General features: G+C 48.2%; 1 protein-coding gene across 1 annotated transcript in view; it reads left to right on the top strand.

Moving 5' to 3' along the window:
- The window catches only part of DNAH14 (dynein axonemal heavy chain 14), a 319,741-nt gene that overhangs the window by 268,361 nt on the left and 29,632 nt on the right, over window positions 1–21,748 (top strand). The window contains 6 exon segments of the mRNA XM_053909500.1: window positions 1,970–2,055; window positions 4,664–4,820; window positions 6,160–6,370; window positions 9,850–9,952; window positions 11,612–11,839; window positions 20,763–20,960. Of these exon segments, the coding sequence (XP_053765475.1) occupies window positions 1,970–2,055; window positions 4,664–4,820; window positions 6,160–6,370; window positions 9,850–9,952; window positions 11,612–11,839; window positions 20,763–20,960 (983 nt within the window).

The following is a 21,748-nucleotide window of genomic DNA, read 5'->3' as shown; positions in this document are numbered from 1 at the left end:
TACTCTGACCTAGTCGCGCGTGTGCGTGCGTGTGGATTGTCAGCTTACACATGTGGCTCGATATCTTATGAGAAAATCGCAGGGAGGAACGTAGCTCAGCTGTGAGCCCGGCTCGTGTCGCTTAATGCAGGCTTCACGCGGGTCTTGCGACTGAGCATGAACTCGGGCGGCTCCTGCGCCACCCACCGCCACACGTGCACCCCACCCGTGTCCTATGGGTCGTTTTATGTAGCAGGTGCACTCTGGAAGTCGCTCACTAGATGGCGCTGTTTTCGGCACACCTGTCCTGTCGCGTCTGCCCCTCTGGCGCCCTGCCCTGCCCCCTGACCTCCACCCACATCCTAGCAAGTCTCCCTCCACACTCCTTTCCACTCTTCTTCCAGATTCCTGCCACAAGATACCACTCTGTTTCGCGGGAACCGACACATCCTTACAGGCATTTCCTTTGCTCTTTTTCCTTGGGACAGGCGGCCAGAAAGGGAACTCGTGGATCAAAAGCATATTATTTTTATGGTAATAGATTGCCGCTAGGTTGCTTGTCTGAAAAGTCCAGCATAACTTCTGTTTCCACGAGCGATAACATGACTTCCTCTCTTCCAAGAGGGCTATTGATTTTTTGGTAACTTTTGCCAATCTGAAAACGTTAAGGTCCTCTAATTTGGATTTCCTGGCCAGCACTACATTTAAGTACCTTCTCGGGTGTTTGTTGACCATTTGGATTTACCTGTTAATGTACTCGGCCCATTTTTCTACTGAATTGCTTGTTCTTTTTTGGCCATCTGTAAGAACTCTACTGGTGTAATCGATGGTCAGCTTTGTTTTGTTGAGGATACTAACTTGTTCGTTCAAGTATTTTTACGAATCGGTCACTGTCGGTTGGATTTATCGATGGTGTCTGTGCCAGCCATGGTGAAGTGTCTGTGTGGCCAGTAGTTACGTCTATTTTTCTTTCTTTTACAGCTTCCTGACTTCCAGTTCTGATTTAGAAGCTCTCCTCCCCGCCCCCCCCCCCCGGGTCATTATTTTGTAAAGTGAAGATCTTTTTATTTTAGGGGGAACAAAACGATGTATCCATTTGTAACTAGACTTTCATGTATCGTAGGCTTTTTTTTCTAAGACCAGCAAACCTATTTTCACTCTATTCAAAAAAGCTATTTCTATAATCCAAGTTGTATTTAAAGGTAGACGCTGGGGAAGGAAAATACCTAGGGATAGGAGGTAGGTAGAAACCATGACTGCGTCGGGGATGGCTGGAAGCGAAACCAGAAGGCTCCCCGCCTCGTGGGGGCGGGTGAGCCCAGAGGACCCTGTGGCAACATGAAACAACCAGATATGGATAATAGTCAGTTTTTCCAAAATTTAGGAATCGTGTTGCGTTTCCATTTAATTCTCATGTCCCATATCTGTTACAGGTAGATTATGAATAGAAATCTCTTTTTTGTATATATTTAAAAAAATTTTTTTTAATGTTTATTTATTTTTGAGAGAGACAGAGACAGAGTGTAAGCACAGGAGGGGCAGAGAGAGAGGGAGACACAGAATCCGAAGCAGGCTCCAGGCTCCGAGCTGTCAGCACAGAGCCCGACACGGGGCTCGAACCCACGAACCACGAGATCATGACCTGAGCTGAAGTCGGATGCCTAACCGACTGAGCCGCCCAGGCGCCCCATGAATAGAAATGTCTAACCCCTAGAGTTATCAGTTTGTACTCACCAGGAAAGCATGTATTCACATGCGGAGCAGGTTAGGAAGTGTTGGCCAAGCCCTGCTCCCTGGCCCAAGGTCCACCTCACCTATGACCTCGAGGACCCCTCAGGTCTTATAGGAATAAAGTTAATTTTAAAAGAAGTCAGCCATGTCTAAAAAAAAAAATTGACAGTTTTATGCCAAAATTTTCATCGCGGTGTCTCTCTAGTGACCCAGGGCATTTGACTGTCCATCTCTGTGTCTCTCTCTAAATTTTATCTAGCTGAACTTCTGAATGAAGTTGAAGAAATATATAGTCCTGTGAATTTCCACTGGGAGAAACTCACTCCATTTCAAAGACTCATTTTGGTAAGATGTCCTACAAGAAAGTAGTGATGTTCTCAGTGTTTTGAGCACTTTACCAGTAGCTGAAACCATTCAAATTTAAATTGTTATTAGCAAAATACGTGGATTTTACAAGTTATGTTGATGTTGGAGGGAAGCAGTCAGCTCCTTACTGTTTCTTTTGTGCGGAGGGTCCAGTCTGGTGGTGCTCTGCCCCCCCCGACCCCCACCCTCCCCCCAGGGGATGAGGACTTAGAAAGTGAGTACGTTTGAGAGATGAACAGTCCTTCTCCCCAGCCCCTTTCAGGACCCGCCTACCTCTTCCAAGTACATCATCCTGGATTCAGCCTTATCACCCAAAAAACTCTTTTCATTTCCTCATCCGGCATCTAGTTTAGTGATGGAGAAATCCCTCCTCTCTCTCCCACTTCAGCCCCGACTTCTGCAAACAGCAGCCTCAACAGCCGGTAACCCTTCGATTTCTGCCTTAAATTTTATCCTTGTAACACTTTAAAATTTACTCCAGAGGGTGATTGCCCCAAACACTGCATGTGGCTTATAGACGTGTTCGCTTTGTCTTGCTTGTCTCAACATTTCGAGTGTAATTTGTCCCAGACCAGTGAATCTGAACCTATGGAGATCTTTCTTACGAGACTTCAAAGTCTCGAGGAAAGAGAACCAGACTAACACAAAGTTACGTTTAAGCCGTGTTAACATGAATGCTGGGCACCAGTCTGCGGGTAGGACGCCCCTTGTGGAAGAAGCGATGTGCGCACGCGCACAGAGAATGGAAGGAGCCGCAAGAAACGACAGTGGTCTTCTAGAAAATAGGGCCTTCATTTTTCACCTTCTGCCTTTTCGTATCACTCGAGTTTTATGTAGCCAGTATGTATTGCCTTCACGGCGAAATTAACTGGTCGTTAAGGCCTCTGCTACATTTCCTTGGCCCGGTAAGCGCCAGATGATCTCCGCTTGTGAACTGCAAACTTTGTGAGTATACTGATCCCGTTTCCCAAACCCACGGTCGGAAGACCTGGTCTGATAAAGTGTTGCATGTACGTACAAGGAAACTGGTTAGGATATTTGAAACGGGGTCTGACCTGTAAGACTCAGAAACTGAGACACCCCCTGCGAGATGAAATGAGACTAGATTAGAAAGAAGGCGGGGCGCCCGGGGAAGGACAATTCCGCAGAGCCCCATCAGGACAAGGCCCGGTCCAGTCAGCGCACCGCTCGCCATCGCGACGGCCTGCCAGACAGGAGAGCGGCCGGGAAGGATGGCGACGGGGGGGACATGGACGCGAGGAAACTTTCCAGAACTGCTCGTGGCTGCTTAGAAAAGAGTTCAGCACACACCCGACCTACAGTGCTGCTCTGTTGGCCAGTAAAGTAAGGGGGCGGGGGGTACACTCACATCTGGGAGCACAGACCCTCGGCGGTGACACCCTCAGTGGTGACGTGTCGGGACCACACCTCGCTGTCTGCTGGCCTCAGCTGATTCTAATGCTTCCACTCACTGGACACACTGGCCGAGCTTGGCCCTTAGACCCCAGATGCTGTGTGTGCGGCCGATACTCATTTAAAAATATACACACACAGGGGCGCCCGGGGAGGGGCTCAGTGGGTTCAACGTCCGACTCTTGATTTTGGCTCAGGTCATGACCTCTCAGTTTGTGAGATCGAACCCCGTATTGGGCTCTGTGCTGACAGTGCAGAGCCTGCTTGGGATTCCCTCTCTCCCTCTCGCTCTGCCCCTCCGCCCCCTCAAAATAAATAGTAAATTTTGTAAAGACTTGAAAGAAAAATATATATATATATAGACACACACATACATGCTCCACTTAAGTCAAATAAAAATTCAGATTAATTTTTCCAAGAAGTAACAGAAAAGATTCGAATTTGACGTATTGATCACATGTATTATGTTAAACAGTGACTTTGCCGATATTTGACGGATTTGACATGTAAAAACGGCAACTTCCCACGGTGCAGCCCAGGGCACCCTCACAGACCCACACGGTTTCAGCTTTGCCTTAACTGACGGACTCTCTGATTCTGAAAATGCTCAGGACAGAATCCATGGTCAGTTCCCAGACAGCACAGAAGTGGCTCGTTTGAAACGATTTTCATGCCGAAGGTGTTTCCTCTGAGAGGTGCAGTGAGTTCTTCCGACGGGCCCTGAGCCCCTCTACTCACCACGTGGACACGGTTTCCAAAACCTTCCGGTCCCGCTAGAGTTCTTTCCGGACCCGCACCCAGCTTGCTGGGCCGTTTATCTCCGTGTTGTTCCTAGAGGAGCCAGGGTGCTCCTGACTTGCACCCACACGCGGTGGGGTCTTCCTGCTCCAGACGCGGAGCGGGGAGGACGCGCCCACGAGAAATCGGGGACCATAACCTGGATCTCACGTCCGAGGCAAGATCTCTGTCAGGGTGTGAGAGACAGAGGCCCCGAGGAAGGGCCACGTGAGGGCCCCCGAGCGGTGGCCGCGGTCTCCCCGCCGCACAGACCCGCCCGCTGCAGTTGCCCAGAACGAGGGACACCGCGGAGCTCCGGGGACGCGCATGATGAACGCCTCCTTGTTCGGTTCCGTTTTGCCACAGGGAACGTGCCTTTGGTGCTTTTCTCTTCCAGATCAAAATTCTTCAGCCGGAGCAGCTAAAGAATTCAGTGAGAAGGTTTGTAACTGAAAAAATGGGAGACGAATATGCTCTCGGGACTGGAATTCGTTTGCAAGAGTCCTATGAGGGATCCAGGGCCACAACTGCACTGATACTTCTGCACTCCCACGGTAAGAGGCCCGTGCGGCGCTCACCAAACCGGGCGCCGGGGGCTCCGTCGGCGAGGCGTCCGACTCTGGGTTTCGGCTCGGGTCACGATTTCATGGTTCGTGCGTTCAAGCCCCACGTCGGGCCCTGTGGTGACAGCGTGGAGCCTGCTTGGGATTCTCTCTCTCTCTCTCTCTCTCTCTCCCTCTCTCTCTCCTTCTCTCTCTCCTTCTCCCTCTCCCTCTCCCTCTCCCTCTCCCTCTCCCTCTCCCTCTCAAAATAAATACACTTTAAAAAAAAGGCGTAGAGAAGTAGGTTCTGTGTTGGGTATTTTTATGTTTAAAGTCTTTTCCTATTCTCACTTACATATTTGGGGAAAGGGACAGATTAAAACGTTAAGTTATATGAAGACTGAATGTTTCCAAAAATGTAAAAGAACAAAGAAGAATACAATTTCCGGATTCATAACATAACCGTGGAAAAACTTACCGGTACCAATTTTCTGTGCAGAAAATATCTCCTAAACACATATTATTGATCTGGAAGTTGGGATTGCCCTTGTATTTATCAACTGTTTTAATATGTTGGCTCATGAATATGTATATAAAACAAACCATCAGAAAGTGGTCCCGTCCACCCAGCCCTTGTATTCCTCAAAGCTCCAAATGCTTTTTCCCTTGTCTTTGCCCAACAGACCCTAAGCAAAGTATTTTAACTCACCTTTCATTCTTCATCATCTCCAGATCAAATATGTCTTTAGAATTCACCATTTTCAAACTTTGATTCTATTAGGCAAAAAAGACTTAGGAAAGTGTGTCTTTGTGGAGGCTTTGTCTCTCTAACCTTTCATGTAAAGCAGCCACTCTGTGCCTGACACACTCATAGTAGGTGCTGTGCATTTCCTGAGGACGTAGCCCAGGGTGGCTGCCAGGGCTCCAGCCCTCACGCCCACGCTCCAAACAATATATAGAATGGAAGAAAGGAAGTATTACACAACAATTCAACAAACTGCTACCAACTTAGATGCCCGTACTTAGCTGCTAAAAATGAAATATTTCAGCTGGGGACACAGTCATCTTGGGTAACATTGGGGTCGACTGCTAAGGAGAGGGGGACAACTAGATGCTGGAATAGATAACCAGCAGTCACTGCTGTAGGTAGGTACTATCACCCCCATATGTTAGAAAACCCAGACCACCCAGTTAGTAGCAGAACCAAGATCTGAACTCCGTGTTTGATCCAAACCCTGTAGTTTCCTCTGTGACTGCGCCTCCTGCCACAACCCGTCATCACTAGGTTGCATTTTTTTAAGAGGGAACGAAATGTATTTACAACAGGGTGCACGTTTCCACGTTGTTACAGGGACTGACCTCACCAACATGCTCCTGAAGTTTGCACAAGAGTTGAAAGGAAGAACGCAGCATGTGACGGTGCTTTCCCTGGGCCGTGGCCAGGCCGCTAAGGCAGAAGAGGTCATTGTGAAGGCCCTGAGCAGCCCCACACAGTGGGTCTTCCTCCAGAACTGCCATCTCGCCACGTCGTTCATGCCACGGCTCTGCTCCATCATAGAATCGTAAGAGGCTTACGTGTATTTGTAAGGGATGCGCTAATTGCCAAAACAGTGGGATGAGGGGCGCCTGGGGGGCTCCCTCGGTTGAGCCTCCGACTCTTGATTTCGGCTCAGGTCATGATCTCGTGGTTCGCCAGTTCGAGCCCCGCATCGGGCTCCGTGCTGACAGTGTGGAGCCTGCTTGGGATTCTCTCTGCCTCCCCCTCTCTCTGCCCCTCCCTCCTCCCTCTCTCAAAATAAATAAATAATCTTTAAAAAAAAAAAAAAGAAAAAAGAAAAACAATGAGCTGAAAGTGGAAATGAACGCATTTAAGCAATAATAAAATAACGTGCCGGGCCACTCGGGGGAAAATTAAGCTTTCTTACCTGGGTTCTTTTTGCCCCAAGAACTTTAAAACTCCACTAAGAATACGTCGGTTTTACAGGGAACAAAAGCCTCCCTGACTGTTGCTCTCCATTCCGTTGACCACTTTCTCCTCCTCAGCCCTCCCTCTCAGCAAAAAACATGCCCCACGCACACACGTGTGCATCCAAACCATAGATTTTAACATTCTACCCGATTCCAAACAGCTCCTGTCCCTCCTTTCTGGCCTATCCTTAGCGCTTCCTCTGACTTTCTCTGGCTTGGTCCCGTTGTCCAGACTGGACCTCCCAAAGAGACGCTCACTCAGGCAGAAGCTGCCCGGGGCTCGGGCTTCTTGTTGGCGGTGGAAGTAGCTGGAAGGTAGTTATGCTAACACGGAGCGGCGGTGGGCGGGGTTTAAACTGGTCGAGTTTTAACCGGTTGCCATCGATAGTTTTCTCTCCAACGGTTCACTTGTGTCGGCCTCACCTGGGTGGTCGGCGCTGTCCTGTGAGTGTGTGCGCATGCGTGTGTGTAAGGCCCTCCCCTTCACACTGTGTTCTAAGGCTGGGCACACCCACAGGGAACCAGAAGCCAAATGCACCTGCCTCGATTAAATTTCTAAAAGCTTCGCTAGGATCGTCCATTCTGTTCTGACTCCTGTGCCTTCAGCAGTTTACAAAGTTCTTAATAATTTCCTTCTCGTATGTACTTTGTCATTTAAGAGCCAGAAGACAAGACTGCTCAGTGGTGTAATTTCAGTGCTTGTAAACCTTGGAAGGTGACATGATAATTCCCGCCACGCCCCTCATTCATTAGTCATTCGAACGCTACCAACAGGGCACCTGCCAAGAATCAGTCTAGGGACTGTGCGCGGGAGGGACCAGACGACGTCGGTCAGCCTTCCAAAGTGCATTAAGATCGAGAACAACAGAATGGCAGATAGCAATGTATCATTTTAAAAAAAAGACTAGTTGGGGCGCCTGCGTGGCTCAGTCGGTTGAGCGTCTCGGTTTCATCTCAGGTCATGATCGCACAGTTTGTGAGTTCGAGTCCAGCATCGGACTCAGCACCGGTGCAGAACCTGCTTGGGATCCTCTCTCTCTGCCCTTCCCCTGCTCTCTCTCTCCCTCTCTCAAAAATAAATGAATAAATAACCTTAAAAAAAAACTTTTAAAAAAAGAAAAAGAGAAATTAGAGGAATGTTCTTCAGAACAGAATTTCAGAAGCTTAATAAAAGTAGTTAACAGCGCATAAAAAAAAAAAGCAGTCTATGTAGTCAGAGTATAATTAAGAGGAATTCACACTTCTTTATCAAATCAAGCCTTTAAGGGTTTAAGACTACAACCTACTATGGGAGAGAAAACTGTGAAGCAAATTTCTTAGATTTAAGAGTTAAGGAAATGTGTTCACAACATATTACTAAGGAAAACTATCAGGCTACAAACCGTATTACGGTGTAGTGTTTTTATTTAAAAAAAGAGAAAGAGAAAAGGAAAGGTGTACTTATACCTAGTTAGTGGGATTTTACTGGGTGGGTATTTATTCTGAGAGAGAGAGAGAGAAAACACAAGTAGGGGAGGGGCAGAGAGAACCCCAGGTCAGCTCCGCGCTCGGTACGGAGCCCGACGTGCGGCTCGAACTCAACAAACGGTGAGATCGTGACCTGAGCTGAAACCGAGTGAGAGGTTCGACCAACTGAGCCAGCCAGAGCCCCAGGGTTTTAGTTTATTTTTGTTTTTCTGTTTAATTCTGTGTTTGATTTTTGTTGTTGTTGTCTTTTGGGTTCTGTGGGGTTGTTTCACTGTTCGTTCGTTTGTTTTGCTTTTGTTGTTTGGATTTGTTTGCACATTTGACAAAAATAATCAGACATGCAGAAAAGCTACACGAACGGGATAACCGCTCCCCTCCCCTGCCCTCTGGTTCCCAGTTGTTAACATTGGCCATTTCTTGTCTTTCGCTCGTTCATACATTTGTATGTAATTCTTTTCTGAATCGTTGGAAGTCAGCTGAGAACATGATGCCGCTTGGTGCCTCAGACACGCCAGTGTGTTCACCGATGATCTGATCACCTCAGTCCTGCCTAGCCCGCTGGCCCCCAAATAACATCTTTTACTGCAAAAAAAAAAAAAAAAAAAGAAAGAAAAAAGAAAAAAAAATTCTGGTCCGGGTTCTCATTCAGGATTTCTCATTGCATTCAGCTCTCTTGGCTCTTAAATCCTCCTTATTCTAGATCGTTCCTCAGTCTTTGTCTTTCATAACTTGGACGGTTCTGAAAAGTACCAGCCGGTTCCACCCGTTTGGTTTGCCTGCTGTTTTCTCACGGTCAGACTGTGGTTACGCAGTATTGCAGAAAAGCCACACAGTACATTTGTGTCCCTGGTGCATCGTATCGAGAGCACACAGTTGGGATTTTTTTTTTTAATTTTTAACGTCTATTTTTGAGAAAGAGAGCATGCGAGCTGGGAAGGGGCATAGAGAGAGGGAGACACAGAATCCGAAGCAGGCTCCAGGCTCTGATCTGTCAGCACAGAGCCCGATGCGGGGCTCGAACTCACGAACCGCGAGATCATGACCTGAGCCGAAGTCGGACGCTCAACCGACTGAGCCACCCGGGCACCACCATTGGGAATTTTTGACTGAATTATGGCTTTATTATTTGCCAAACAGTGACTTTCTAATTCCACAATTCCTTCTAAATTTATTAAGTGATGTTCTTTCCTAAGGAGGAGGCTTACCTTCTCCTGCATTTATTCACTGGCTTCTTTGTATCAATCATATTCCTGTTTTATTCGATGGATAATCTGTGGCCACCGTCACTTATTTCGACGTTGTTGTTCCAGATTTGACCGGGGAAACACTTCATTCACTTTGTTCTTAATTTGTACCTTTTCCAAGGATTTTTGCAGTGAGCACTCTTGAGCTTTACAGGTGGAAAAACTACTTTTCAAAGCTGGGCCTTACTGGGTCTTATGCAAATCCCTGCGTCGCAGGAGAGGGAGAGCTGGGGGGCTCATACACGATTATTTAAATGAGCTCTAGGTCACTTCCAACATAGAGATTCTGGGATTCCTAAAAACATGTTGGTTTGGCTTGACTGTTTTTCATCAAACTAGGTTATCACCCTTCTGTTTTGCAGATTTAATAGCCCAGATGTGACAGTGGACCCTGAGTTCAGGCTGTGGTTAAGCTCAAGGTCGGGCAGTTCTTTCCTGATTCCTATTCTTCAAAGGAGCATAAAGGTAGGGACAAAGCAGGACGGGGCTTGGTATTGACTGAGGAACACTGAATGTAAATTGTCTTGTGTTCATAACTCGGATTTCGAAGAGGGTGCTGAGTGTAGCACTCTGAGTCTCTCCTCTGCGCTCGGCCCTGCACGGTGGTCCAGGAGGGACACTAACACAGCAGGCCAGATCCCTGCCTCCAAGAGACTCACAGTTCGCTGGACATTTTCTCAAACAGGGATGCTTAGACTTCCGGCAGCTGTGAACCGGAGCACGGGATGTGTGTCCTCTGCCTGGCCGTTTGGCCCGGGCTTTTCCTGCCTCTGCTGCCGTCACCCGACAGCTTATTCTCTGGAAAGGCTCTGGCAGAGAGCGGCCAGAGAGCAGGTGTTGGGGACAGGGGCCCGAAGGGCGGCCTCGCGGAACATTCCACCTCAAGCAGGTCCATCGCTGCGATTAGCAAGCCACGGCTTCACTTCAGATATTAGCAACTTTCTTCCCCAGGGTCGCACTTTCTCCCTCCCTCTCTCTCTCTCCCTCTCTCCCCACCTGCCCCCGCTCTCCCTCCCGCCTTCCCCCTCACATACGCTTCCTTATGCGGGTGCGAGACACGAGCAGGAGTCTCCAAAGATCAGCGATGACAGGGAACACAACGAAAATTCCTCATTTCCGCATCCTCAGGGCTTTCTCGGCCAAACTTGCTGGCCATCTGCAGTGAAGGGTATTCGAAAGGTCAGCATGCTGGGAGGTACGGAACACCCACTCCACTGGGCGCTCTCCAGGCCCCGGGCCGCAGTGTGAGAGTCTTAGGCTCCGGGGCGGGGACCGGTCCCTCCTCCTCTCTCCCCGGAGAGGATCTGATTGTGCTCCCCGGCAAACCCGCGTTTCTCTGTCCCTGGAAGGAGGGGCTGCTGTGCCAGACACTGGCCGTTCCAGATAAGCAGCGAGGTCCTCTTGCGGGACACAGACCCCGCTGCACACTCAGGATACATCCGACTCCCGCTGGGTCGCCCTGGGGGGCATCAGAGCCTGGCACCAGGAGCGGCTCTGCGAATGGTCGGTCTGAGCCTTGACCCAGAAACCTGCCGTTCACGTACACACGTGTCCGTGTATCACCTACGCGTTCCCACCCACGGATCCTCACACGTGCACACGCACGCAGCTGGTATGTGTGAGTGCGCGTGCACGCGTCTGTTTGTGTACAACATGCACACAAGGGAGCTTTGCAGACACCTCACGGTTTCAACAGTTAACAGCCACACTCTTTTTTTTAAATTGAGTCCTATCTTCTTTTTTTGAAGTTTATTTATTTATTTATTTGGAGAGAGAGGGAGAGAGAAAGAGAAACATCCCAAGCAGGTCCCGCGCTGTCAGCACAGAGCCCCACAGGGAGCCCGAACCCACGACCCCGGGATCACGACCTGAGCCGAAATCGAGAGTCGGACGCTCAGCCGACTGAGCCACCCAGGCGCCCGACGGTGTTACACTTTTCGTTTTAAAATCTGAATTGGAACAATAGGAAATCTGGTACAGTCCTCTTATGGAAACTTTCAAGTGAAAAAAGAATTAACCCGGGATTTTTGTTTTGCCCTCTTAGCCAGTTCCCTGCCCCGCTCTGTCCCCTCTAGACCTGGTGCCTGTGTCTCACGTGCTGTCCTTCTCACACCTGTTCTCAAGATTGCAGTGGAAAATCCGCAAGGATTGAAAAGTAACTTACTGCAGACGTTTGGATACAGTGGCAGTGGAGTGGTGACAGAAGAGAGATTTGAAAAACTGGACTGTGGACCGTGGTGGAAAAAGCTTTTATTCGGCTTATGTTTTTTCAATGCTCTAATCAATGAGAGAAAAAATTATGGAACACTGGGCTGGAATATTGCTTACAAATTTAGTTCTTCAGACTTGGAGGTAAGTGCCATACCTTCAAAATAAACAGTAACAACAAATGAATAACAATATATACAAAGTACATGGACAGTGAACTCCGTAACTAGGTAACAAAGGCTAATGTTTCAAAGCTTGGGTCTCCGCGCTGGCTTTTCTGGAAACAGATCACAGCTCTCCCGCTTATAGATGTACGAGTGTTTACTCTGTTGGGTGAGCTCATTAACTCTCAGGGTCTTGGTCCTGGACCAAGAAAGGAAAAAGCAGGATGAGGGAAGGCAAGCCAGATGTTACACCCACTCGAAAGGGCACTGAAGGAGGCAGGCTCGTTAACATAGGTCACGTAGCACAGTGCGTGACTCACAGAAACCGCTCGAAATGTTTGCGGTTTCTGCTGGATTTGTGTAAAGTAGGAGAGAGCGCACTGACCCACTGGGGGGGGGGGGGCACAGCTTAGGAGTCTTTCTTTACTATTCTCTGTCTAGAACCTTCTCTCTGCTTCCTAATGCATGGTGGTTTTTATTGCTAAGGTAAACATGTGGCGACGCCTGCTTAAACTTTCGCCAGGTTAGATTATAGGCCAAAAACCTGAGCAAAATCTTGATGCCGCCTCTGGGTGTCCACCACCTAGACCCGCCCGGACGGGCGCCCTCCCGCCTCTTCTGCGTCCTCATTGGGCTTCTCGGCGCTCACGCCCTCTGCAAGTCAGAGTATGTGCCTCTGCCCCTCACCAGACAGGACACCGAACGGCTGCGCTCTGGGCTTTTGTCAAGGGATATGGGCTCAAGCACTTTGTCCAAACCCCACTCAGTCAGCAGGCTGACTGACAACACATTGGGGGAAATACCTGTAGCATCTACTATGTCAATGGCTAATATGCCAATATGCTAACTGTATGAGGATTTCTTGTAAATTAAGAAGAGAAAGAAAACACCGCAATGGGTAAAGGACCCGGAGAGGCAGTTCACAGTATAAATACAAAAAGGCAATCAGATGATGAAACTTTGTTCAATTTCATTAGTAGTTGTGCTGTTCATTTTACATATCAACTTGACTGGACCCCAAGACCCCCAGGTATTTGGCCAAACGTTGTTTTGAGTTTGTTTGTGAGGATGTTTCTGGGTGAGATTCATATTCAAACCGGTAGGTCATAAAGCAGATCCCTCTCCCCGATGTGGGTGGGCCTCGTCCAATCGGTCGAAGGACTGACTAGAACAGAAAGGAAATCCTCCTGCCTGTCTGCCTTTGAGCTGGAACACTGGCTTTTTCCAGCCTCTGGACTTGAACTGAAACATCGGCTCTTTCGGGGCCTCCAGACAGGAAGTACACCGTCGTCTCTCCTGCGTCCGCTGCCACAGGTCTGGAGATTTGTCAGTCTCCATAATTACGTGAGCCAGGTCCTAACAGCAAGTCTCTCTGCATGTGTGCTCCTCACCTGGCTCTCTGGAGAACGCGGGCTCCTACAGCCACCAGGGAAATGCTCGTTAAAGCCGCAGGGAGATTCCACCTTTCGCAACCACAGTGGCTAAAACAACGGCACAGAGAGGCAGGAACTGTCACTAAGTTTCTGGAAGGCGACTTGGTAATCTGTATCAAAATTCTTCAAAGAGTTCCTATTATCGTTGATTTAGAAAGAAAGAGTCACACTGATAGGACTGATCAGGAAAATTGGTTATAACCGAGCCCGTCAGCAGGATTTCGTTCTGCGTGTATATATATCTCATCTCCCTTACAGATGATTTTCTAGAAAACGTATCCTAAACCACCTGCAGGGGAACGGACGTAGGAAGTGGGTGGCCCAGTGTCAGCAGGTCTTCTGTCGCCCCAGAGCGCGTGTGGACTTGGCTCAGGCTGGCATGCCCGGGGTGCTGATGCTCTCTTGGCATTTTGCAGAGAGGCTTGCTCAAGCCGGACGCAGCTGGCTACATCATGGCGCTGTTGTCCAGAAGAGGACAACCTTCCCTCCCCTCCCTCCTTCCCCTTCCCTGTGCGGCGCGTGCGACAGCAGCCTTGCCAGTGGGAGGGAAAGGCCCTGCGGGTGCCGAGCCGACGGTCTGGAAGTTCTGGGAGCTTTGCGGGAAACTGGATTTACGCACAGCCCCCCTCGTTAAGGAAGTGGGAACTTCTAGTTCCCTGGGAAGTTGAGTTTGGACACAGCTCCCCCCACTAGGGGGAGCGCCCGGCCAGCCAGCTGGTGGTCAGGCAGCTTGGGGTGTGCTGGGGGACCCTCAAGGTGACCGTGTCTACTGGCCCACGGGGCCAAGCACCAGTGCATTCTCCACCACACACAGGCTACGGCCCCCGAAAGCCCCCCAAAACCTGGGCCTGAGCCCCAAGGGCAAGACCGAGAAAATCACATACCTAATGCGATCCAGTGGCCAGAGAGAGAAAGAACAGGAAACGGAACAAGCCACGGAACAGAAAATTGTAAGAGCCCGAAAGGATATACACGCTTCACACACATGCACATATTTCACACACATGATGTTTGTAAGTGAGCCCGTGTCAGTTTCTTTTTACCTTCTTGATGGAAGAGGCAGCAAGATGGTAAAACTGACTTCTAAAAATATAGGAAAGAAGTTTCTGGAAATACTGAGAGAGAGAGAGTCATGAAATACGATTGCCAAGTCGCATCCCAAACTGATAAATGCCCTACAGGCAATAACACTGTGCCTTTGGTCTGTAATTTTCTCCATGAGCCGGACACCGTTCGTGTGTCCGAGGGACAGAATTCCTCCGCGTTCTAGGCCGTCGGCTTTCTGTAAACTGGACTCGGACAGAACTCTGGGTGCTCTGGCCAATAGCACGTCAGAACACAAGTGGGTGCTCCTGGAGCACTTGCGCGTCCGCGAAAGAGCGCCGGATGCTGCCCCCGCGTGGCGTGGAACAGATGTGTGCTCGCCCTTCGGCCTCCTCCCCCGTTTTGGACTTCTTACTTTCGTCTTAACAGCTCTGCTTATGATTTGCATAACCTCCAAATGTTATTCGTTATCACAAAATAACAGGGCGGGGGTCGGGGCACTTGGCCCCGGTTTGCAGGGGCAGGCCAGAGGCGCCTCGGTGCCCAGGCCCCGCACACCGTCCTCAGCAGACGCCGCGCACCGAGACTTAGGAGCTAAACGCGAAATGAGACGGGGGGGGGGGGGGGGGACAGTGGTGGTGGTGCAAAGTCGAGTCAACGGCTGGAAAGATCAGATAGAAGAAACACCCCAAGCACGAGAAGGAAATGACAGAACAATGGAGATCACGAGGGACAATTAAGATGTCTGAAGAGTAACCTCACCTTCAAACGACAGGGATTCCGGCTGAGAAGATGGAGAAAAAGTAGGAAGAAAGCGGTTTTACTTCCCCACCCCACCCCCCCCAACTGACGACATCAGATCGACTACAGATCGGAGTCTGCGGACTGAGAACGCTCACAGAGCCGGCACGAGCTGTGAGGACCCCTGGTGGCGCTAGGCTGGCCAGGGGTCCCGCCAGAAGGCAGTGGGGGAGCAGGCACGGCCGGGCCTGGAGAAGGCTGTGTGGGGGTCCCGCAGTGGGGGGTGATTCCTGCATGGGGTCCTGCACAAAGGGAAGTCCTGTGGGGGGGGGGGGGGTCCTGCAGAGGGGGTTCCTGCATGGGGGGGGGGGGGCGGGGAGGGGTTCCTGCACAGCCCAGCCTGGCTCTGGCTCTCGTCCTTGCAAACACGGTAGCAGCTGTGTGCGACCGCATCAGGGCCGAGGCGGAGACACAATGAAGGGAAGTGGCCGAGCGGGGAGTGTGGAGAGCAGGAAATCTGTGGCCCGGCCGCATTGTTAAATCTAAATAGACAATAATGAACTGCTGAGCGCCAGTGGTCTAAGTGCTAACACAGATGATTTAAAAGGAAGGCTCGTGCTGCAAGAAAAGTCCCATAATCGTCTTAGGCTGAAAACACTAACCTCTCTCAGCGGAACCCAGAGGTCGGGGAGAAGGGGCACGTGTGCACCGGGGTCCCGCGAGGACGGGAAGGGGAGGCCGGGCGGGCAGAGGAAGAAGCGGGAAGTGTTCCCACTAGGGGCGGGGAAGTAGCTGTCGTCTTCTTGTCACTTGAAAAAAGAAATGTTACGTTAAGAAGACTTGAAGGAACGGAAAGGTCGCGTGTGTCTAAATCAGCAAAGAAGAGAGAGGAAAATAGCCGTTGGACCAACCTGTCAGAAATAAGGAGGGAGAGAAACGACAAAGTAAAATAAATGGTAGCAAAGTTCCACGGAAGGAATCTTCTCAGGCTGCGTCTGAAACGTGAGCCGGCCACACTCCCTCTCGAGGAGGCACGTGCAACTTATAAGAAGAACACTTATGTTGTGGAAGACAGTTTAAAACTGCCAAGAAAATAAAAGCAGCGAGAAAGCAGGAATGGCAATGTTACTATCAGACAAGACGGGATTGAATCTGAAAAAGCACCAAAGAGCAGGAAGAGGACATGTGTGAAGAAACAACGGTGTGAAAACGGTAACTTCTGCGGAGAGTGTTCTGGGAACTGATGAACTTGGGCCTCACGTCGGCCCTGGGAAGAGGGTCGTCCTCCCACATTTGAGGCTGAGGGAGCCGCGGGAACGGACAGGATTCGAACACAGGCGGCCTGGCTTCGGCGTCTGTGCGCTCAGACATTACACGGTCCCGACACGTGGCAGACCGTAGCCCACGGTAGCACGTGTGCACAAACGTGCGTGTGGGTGCGTGGGGACGCGTACATGCCTGTGCGTGCTACGGGTGTGTGCTCCTGTGTAACCACTAGGGGGGATTTCAAATCCCCTTTTGGAATTAGGGCGCTCCCACAAGCAAGAGTAAGACAGATAATAGAATAATGTAATCAACAAATTCGATTAACAAGAGTTTTGTAGAACCCAACATCCCTCCAGTAGGCAGCACACGTTTTTCTTCATACATCCAAGGAACTCATAGAAAGTTCACAGGAGCATGGCCACGGAATAAAATCTTTAATTATTGTGTGGGCCACATTCTCGGATCGTAATCTAATAAGTAATAAAAATTCGACCCCAAAGATCTCAAGGTGGAAATTAAGAAACATGCCTGGAGAGAAGTCTTTTATCGAAGAGGATGTTCAAAGGAAAATCACAAAATATCTCAAACACAAATGAAATGAGATACTTCACACTGAAACTATGACAGTATAAAATATGCTCAGAAAGGAATAAACTATGGCCTTAAATATCTTCATTATTAAAGAGGAAGTGCAGGAAATTCATAGTCATCTTAAGAAATTAGAAAAAACAACAAAAGGGACAAATGAATCTAATTTTAATAGTGATAAAATAATACACAAAAAATAGTAGAACGGAAAAATAAATCCAAAAATTGGTTTTTGATAAGACAAAGTTTGAAAGTCTGTATGGATCCAATGATTTCTGGGAAAATACGAATTATCAAAATTGACTCCAAAAATATGAAAGTTCTGAGTGGACCAACTGCTATAAGACACTGCAGATAAACACCGGAATGAAATGGTTTCACAGCCGAGTTCACTCTGGACCTTAAGACACAGACATTGATATTATTTAAGCTATTCCAAGCCTTAGAAAAAGATGGCAATTTCCCCAATCCATTCTATGAAACCATAATAGTAATGTGAATACCTGATAAAAATAATATATGTAAGAATACAGGCTAGTTGTACTTAGGACTTGATGTAAAAAATTCTGTATAAATTATTGATAAGCTTCAGCAATGAATCAAAAGCATAACGCACTATGACCCCCTAGGGCTGAGTCCAAGAACGCGAGAATGGCTCGATAGCTGGAAATCTATAACTCGCTTTCCATGATCACATCAGTAGATGCAGAAAAGCCTCTCATTCAGGAAGCCATCAAAACCCTAGAGGAGAAAGCAGGAAAAAACCTCTCTGACCTCAGCCGCAGCAATTTCTTACTCAACACATCTCCAAAGGCAAGGGAATTAAAAGCAAAAATGAACTATTGGGACCTCATCAAGATAGAAAGCTTCTGCACTGCAGAGGAAACAATCAACAAAACTAAGAGGCAACCGAAGGAATGGGGAAAGAGATTTGCAACTGACATATCGGATAAAGGGCTAGTATCCAAAATCTATAAAGAACTCACCAAACTCCACACCTGAAAAACAAATAATCCAGTGAAGAAATGGGCAGAAGACATGAATAGACACTTTTCCAAAGAAGACATCCAGATGGCCAACAGACACATGAAACAATGTTCAGTGTCACTCATCATCAGGGAAATACAAATCAGAACCACACCGAGATACCACCTCACGCCAGAGAGGAGACTACAGATGCTGGCGAGGATGTGGAGAAAGGGGAACCCTCTTGCACCGTTGGTGGGAATGCAAACTGGTGCAGCCACTCTGGAAAACAGTGTGGAGGTTCCTCAAAAAATTAAAAATAGAACTACCCTACGACCCAGCAATAGCACTGCTAGGAGTCTACCCAAGGGATCCAGGAGTGCTGATGCATAGGGGCACTTGTACCCCAATGTTTATAGCGGCACTTTCAACAACAGCCAAATTATGGAAAGAGCCTAAATGTCCATCAACCGATGAACGGGTAAAGAAGTTGTGGTTTATATATACAATGGAATCCTACTTGGCAACGAGGAAGAATGAAATCCTGCCATTTGCAGCAACGTGGATGGAACTGGAGGGTATTATGCTGAGTGAAATAAGTCAGGCAGAGAAAGATACCGTATGTTTTCACTCATATGTGGATCCTCAGAAACTTAAGACCATGGGGGAGGGGAAGGGTAAAAAAAAAAAGTTACAGAGAGGGAGGGAGGGAGGGAGGCGAACCACAAGAGACTCTTAAACACTGAGAACAGACTGAGGGTTGATGGGGGGTGGGGGAGAGGGGAAAGTGGGTGATGGGCACTGAGGAGGGCACCTGTTGGGATGAGCGCTGGGTGTTGCGTGGAAGCCAATTGGACAATACATTATATTTAATACAAAAAAAAACAATTAGAAAAAAAATCTGGGTTCGAAAGGCAGGACAGTGTCGAGTTGCTTAATTTTTCACATGGCATCAATTTTTGCCTACCCACAAAAGGCAGGCAGAAGAAACTTCAAAAGCAGTATGTTCGAGTTGCGCATCAGCGGGCTGAAACTTGCATGATGAAAGGTACGTTATGGGCAAGCTTCTGTCAGTAGTTCATCCATCGGTGGCTGCGTTGTGTACCATCCGAAGACACCTGCACAGTTTGACAAAGACGTTGGTGCCCTGTATAGAGCACCATGTGAAACCCTACTCATTCCCTCAGTGAGAGGTTGGTGGGTGTGTTATTGTTCTCCACAGCTTTCCGAGACTTCAGTGGTCCCTCACAATACGGTCTGTTGGCTTCTAGCAACCCGGGAACTTCCGTGGCTGTCATTTGGCTGCTGTTGGCCATTTGATATATAGCTACCTGCGCCCTGACTGGTGGTACGACATGCCTTTTCATCACGTAGCGTTTGTGACCCATTCTTGGTATACAATTACAACTCAAAGAATTACTTGTTTATCTCTCTGTCTTAAGACCAATCGTTGGTTCATTTGAGTTTGGTACATTAATATTAATGTATATATCTACAAAATATCAATATAAATATAATACTAATAAATATCATAAATAAAAAAAGAAGTCTCTCATTATGAATTCAGACACCATTCCTGATAAGAACTCAAAAATATATAGGGATTATAAGGGACTACTTAAATATGGGAAAGACTACCAAAAAACTATAGCAAATATGATTTTAAATAGCCAACACTGAAGTTGTTTTTATTAACATCAAGAATCAAAAAAAACAAACAAACAAAACAAAAAGAATCAAACAGGGATGCTGATTACACCATTAACATTCAGCATCGCCTCAAAAGCTCTGGTCAACACAATAAGAAAATGACATAATTCACATTGGTGATGTCAAATCATATTAATCCGTATTAAGGATGAGGGAATAAAAAGAAAAGTGCACGTACAAGCTATATCGTCCAGTTGCAGGACAGCTGAGCTGTCAGCACAGAGCCTGACGTGGGGCTCGAACTCACGAGCTGCAAGATCATGACCTGAGCCCAAGTCGGTCGCTCGACGGACTGAGCCACCCAGGCGACTCTGGACTAGCATTTTTGGAAGGAAAACAGGAAACAAAGATGAAAGGGAGGGAAGGAGGGGAAGAAAGCTGGAAGTTGAAGTAGAGAGGTGGGGAGGGGTGTCAGAGAAGCAGGAATGAGATCCACTCGGTGCAGGGAGTTCAGAGAACATCTGTGTAAAGGGGCCCAAGAAACCTCCCAAAGCCACCGGGGCCTCCGGGAGGGGATCTGACTGGAAGAGCAGGGGTCTCCAAAGACTCACGTCCCCTTGCTTACCCCGTTGTGCCTTCCGAGTCTGGTGCCACCAGCTTGTGGGGTCTGTTCCAAATAATAGTAATAATTTTAATTTAGTAATTCGATCAACAACAAAAAAGAATGGATGAAGATGTATATCCTGATATTTTTATCCCTCTTGCTATTTCCATGTACAACTGACCCTTGAACAAGGCAGGGGTTAGGGGCACCGACCCCTGTGTGGTTAAAAATCCACGTATCACTTCTGATGCCCCAAAGCTTTATTAATAGCCTACTGTTGACTGAAAGCCTTACCCATAACACCAACAGTCAATTAATACGTATTTTGTGTGTTATATGTATCATATACTGTATTCTTACAATAAAGGCAGCTCGAGGAAAGAAAGCATTACTAAGAAAATCACAAGGAACGGAAAATCCATTTACGGGAACGGTGAAAAATTCACATATATGGGGACCCACACACGTCAAACCCACAGTTGTGCAAGGGTCAACGGTATTTTTAAAGAGAAAATACAGGTAGCTGTTGCGAGTTGCTGATTTTACGTGCAAACATCAAAGTGGGCTGCAAACACATTCTGAGATAGTAAAGACTGGTGGATTTTCTACAGGTTGCCATAAAGGTTCTGGAGAACTCCCTGAATGCACAGACCGGTGTTTCGTGGCAGAAACTGCACTACCTCCTTGGGGAAGTGACTTACGGCGGCCGGGTGACGGACACCTGGGACAGGCGGTGTCTAAACACCCTTCTGCACAAATTCTGTGACCCGGAAGTGCTGAAAGATGACTTCAGTTTCTTCAGTGATGAGGTGGGAACAGGCATTGACTTACAGCACTTGATCACTGAAATGTAGTTGCGTTCTCTAAAACCTGCATTTAGATGGATTTTCATGTTCACTTTTGATGGCTCTTATTAACTGCCAGCAGCATAAAAACAAGTCACCATTTACCATGTCAGCTGACATTTCATCTACCCATGCATCCTCTCAAGGCCAGAAAGACCAGGGTCTGACCTCTGTCCCCTCGCTTATCCAAGAAGCAGACCATTCGGTTAGCCTCCGTGCAGGGAGAGAATTGGGCTCCATGTTTCAAAGCGATCGCGTCCAAGAAGCCGTGGGCGTCTCTTTATCCAGCATAGTCCTGTTCGTCATTATCACCTCATAGGTTCTAGAAGGCCCATTTTCTCCCCAGGGGATGTGACACGAGAGTCAGCCTTACAGAGGGGAACTTAGCCACACAGCTAATCGCAGGAAGAAGGAGCCGGTGACCAGCATGAAGAGCTCTCCCACACCATCAAGTAGCTTTTCAATTAAAACAAATTTATTATGCGTTTCATACCTGGGATTTCGTAACTTTTGACCACCTTCACCCATTTTGCTCCCCCCCGCCAAGTGTTCAGACGGAGTCTTAACATCGTTGTCACATTCCTTCTGTAGCTTCACCGAAGAAAGGCGGTTTGTTGAGGCTGGATTGTGTCCGTTATCTGTGGGTATGGGTCACTGAGGCAACAGGTAGTCAGAACCGAAGTGGTTTCCCTTCTTCTGTCTCTTTTCCCAACAAGAAAGTTACTGTGCGTATCCCAGAGCCACACTTTACA

Source organism: Panthera pardus, unplaced genomic scaffold (genome assembly GCF_024362965.1).
Source record: "Panthera pardus isolate Hobbes unplaced genomic scaffold, ASM2436296v1 HiC_scaffold_21, whole genome shotgun sequence".
Classification (NCBI taxonomy): domain Eukaryota; kingdom Metazoa; phylum Chordata; class Mammalia; order Carnivora; family Felidae; genus Panthera; species Panthera pardus.
This window is presented reverse-complemented; position numbering and strand designations above follow the sequence as displayed.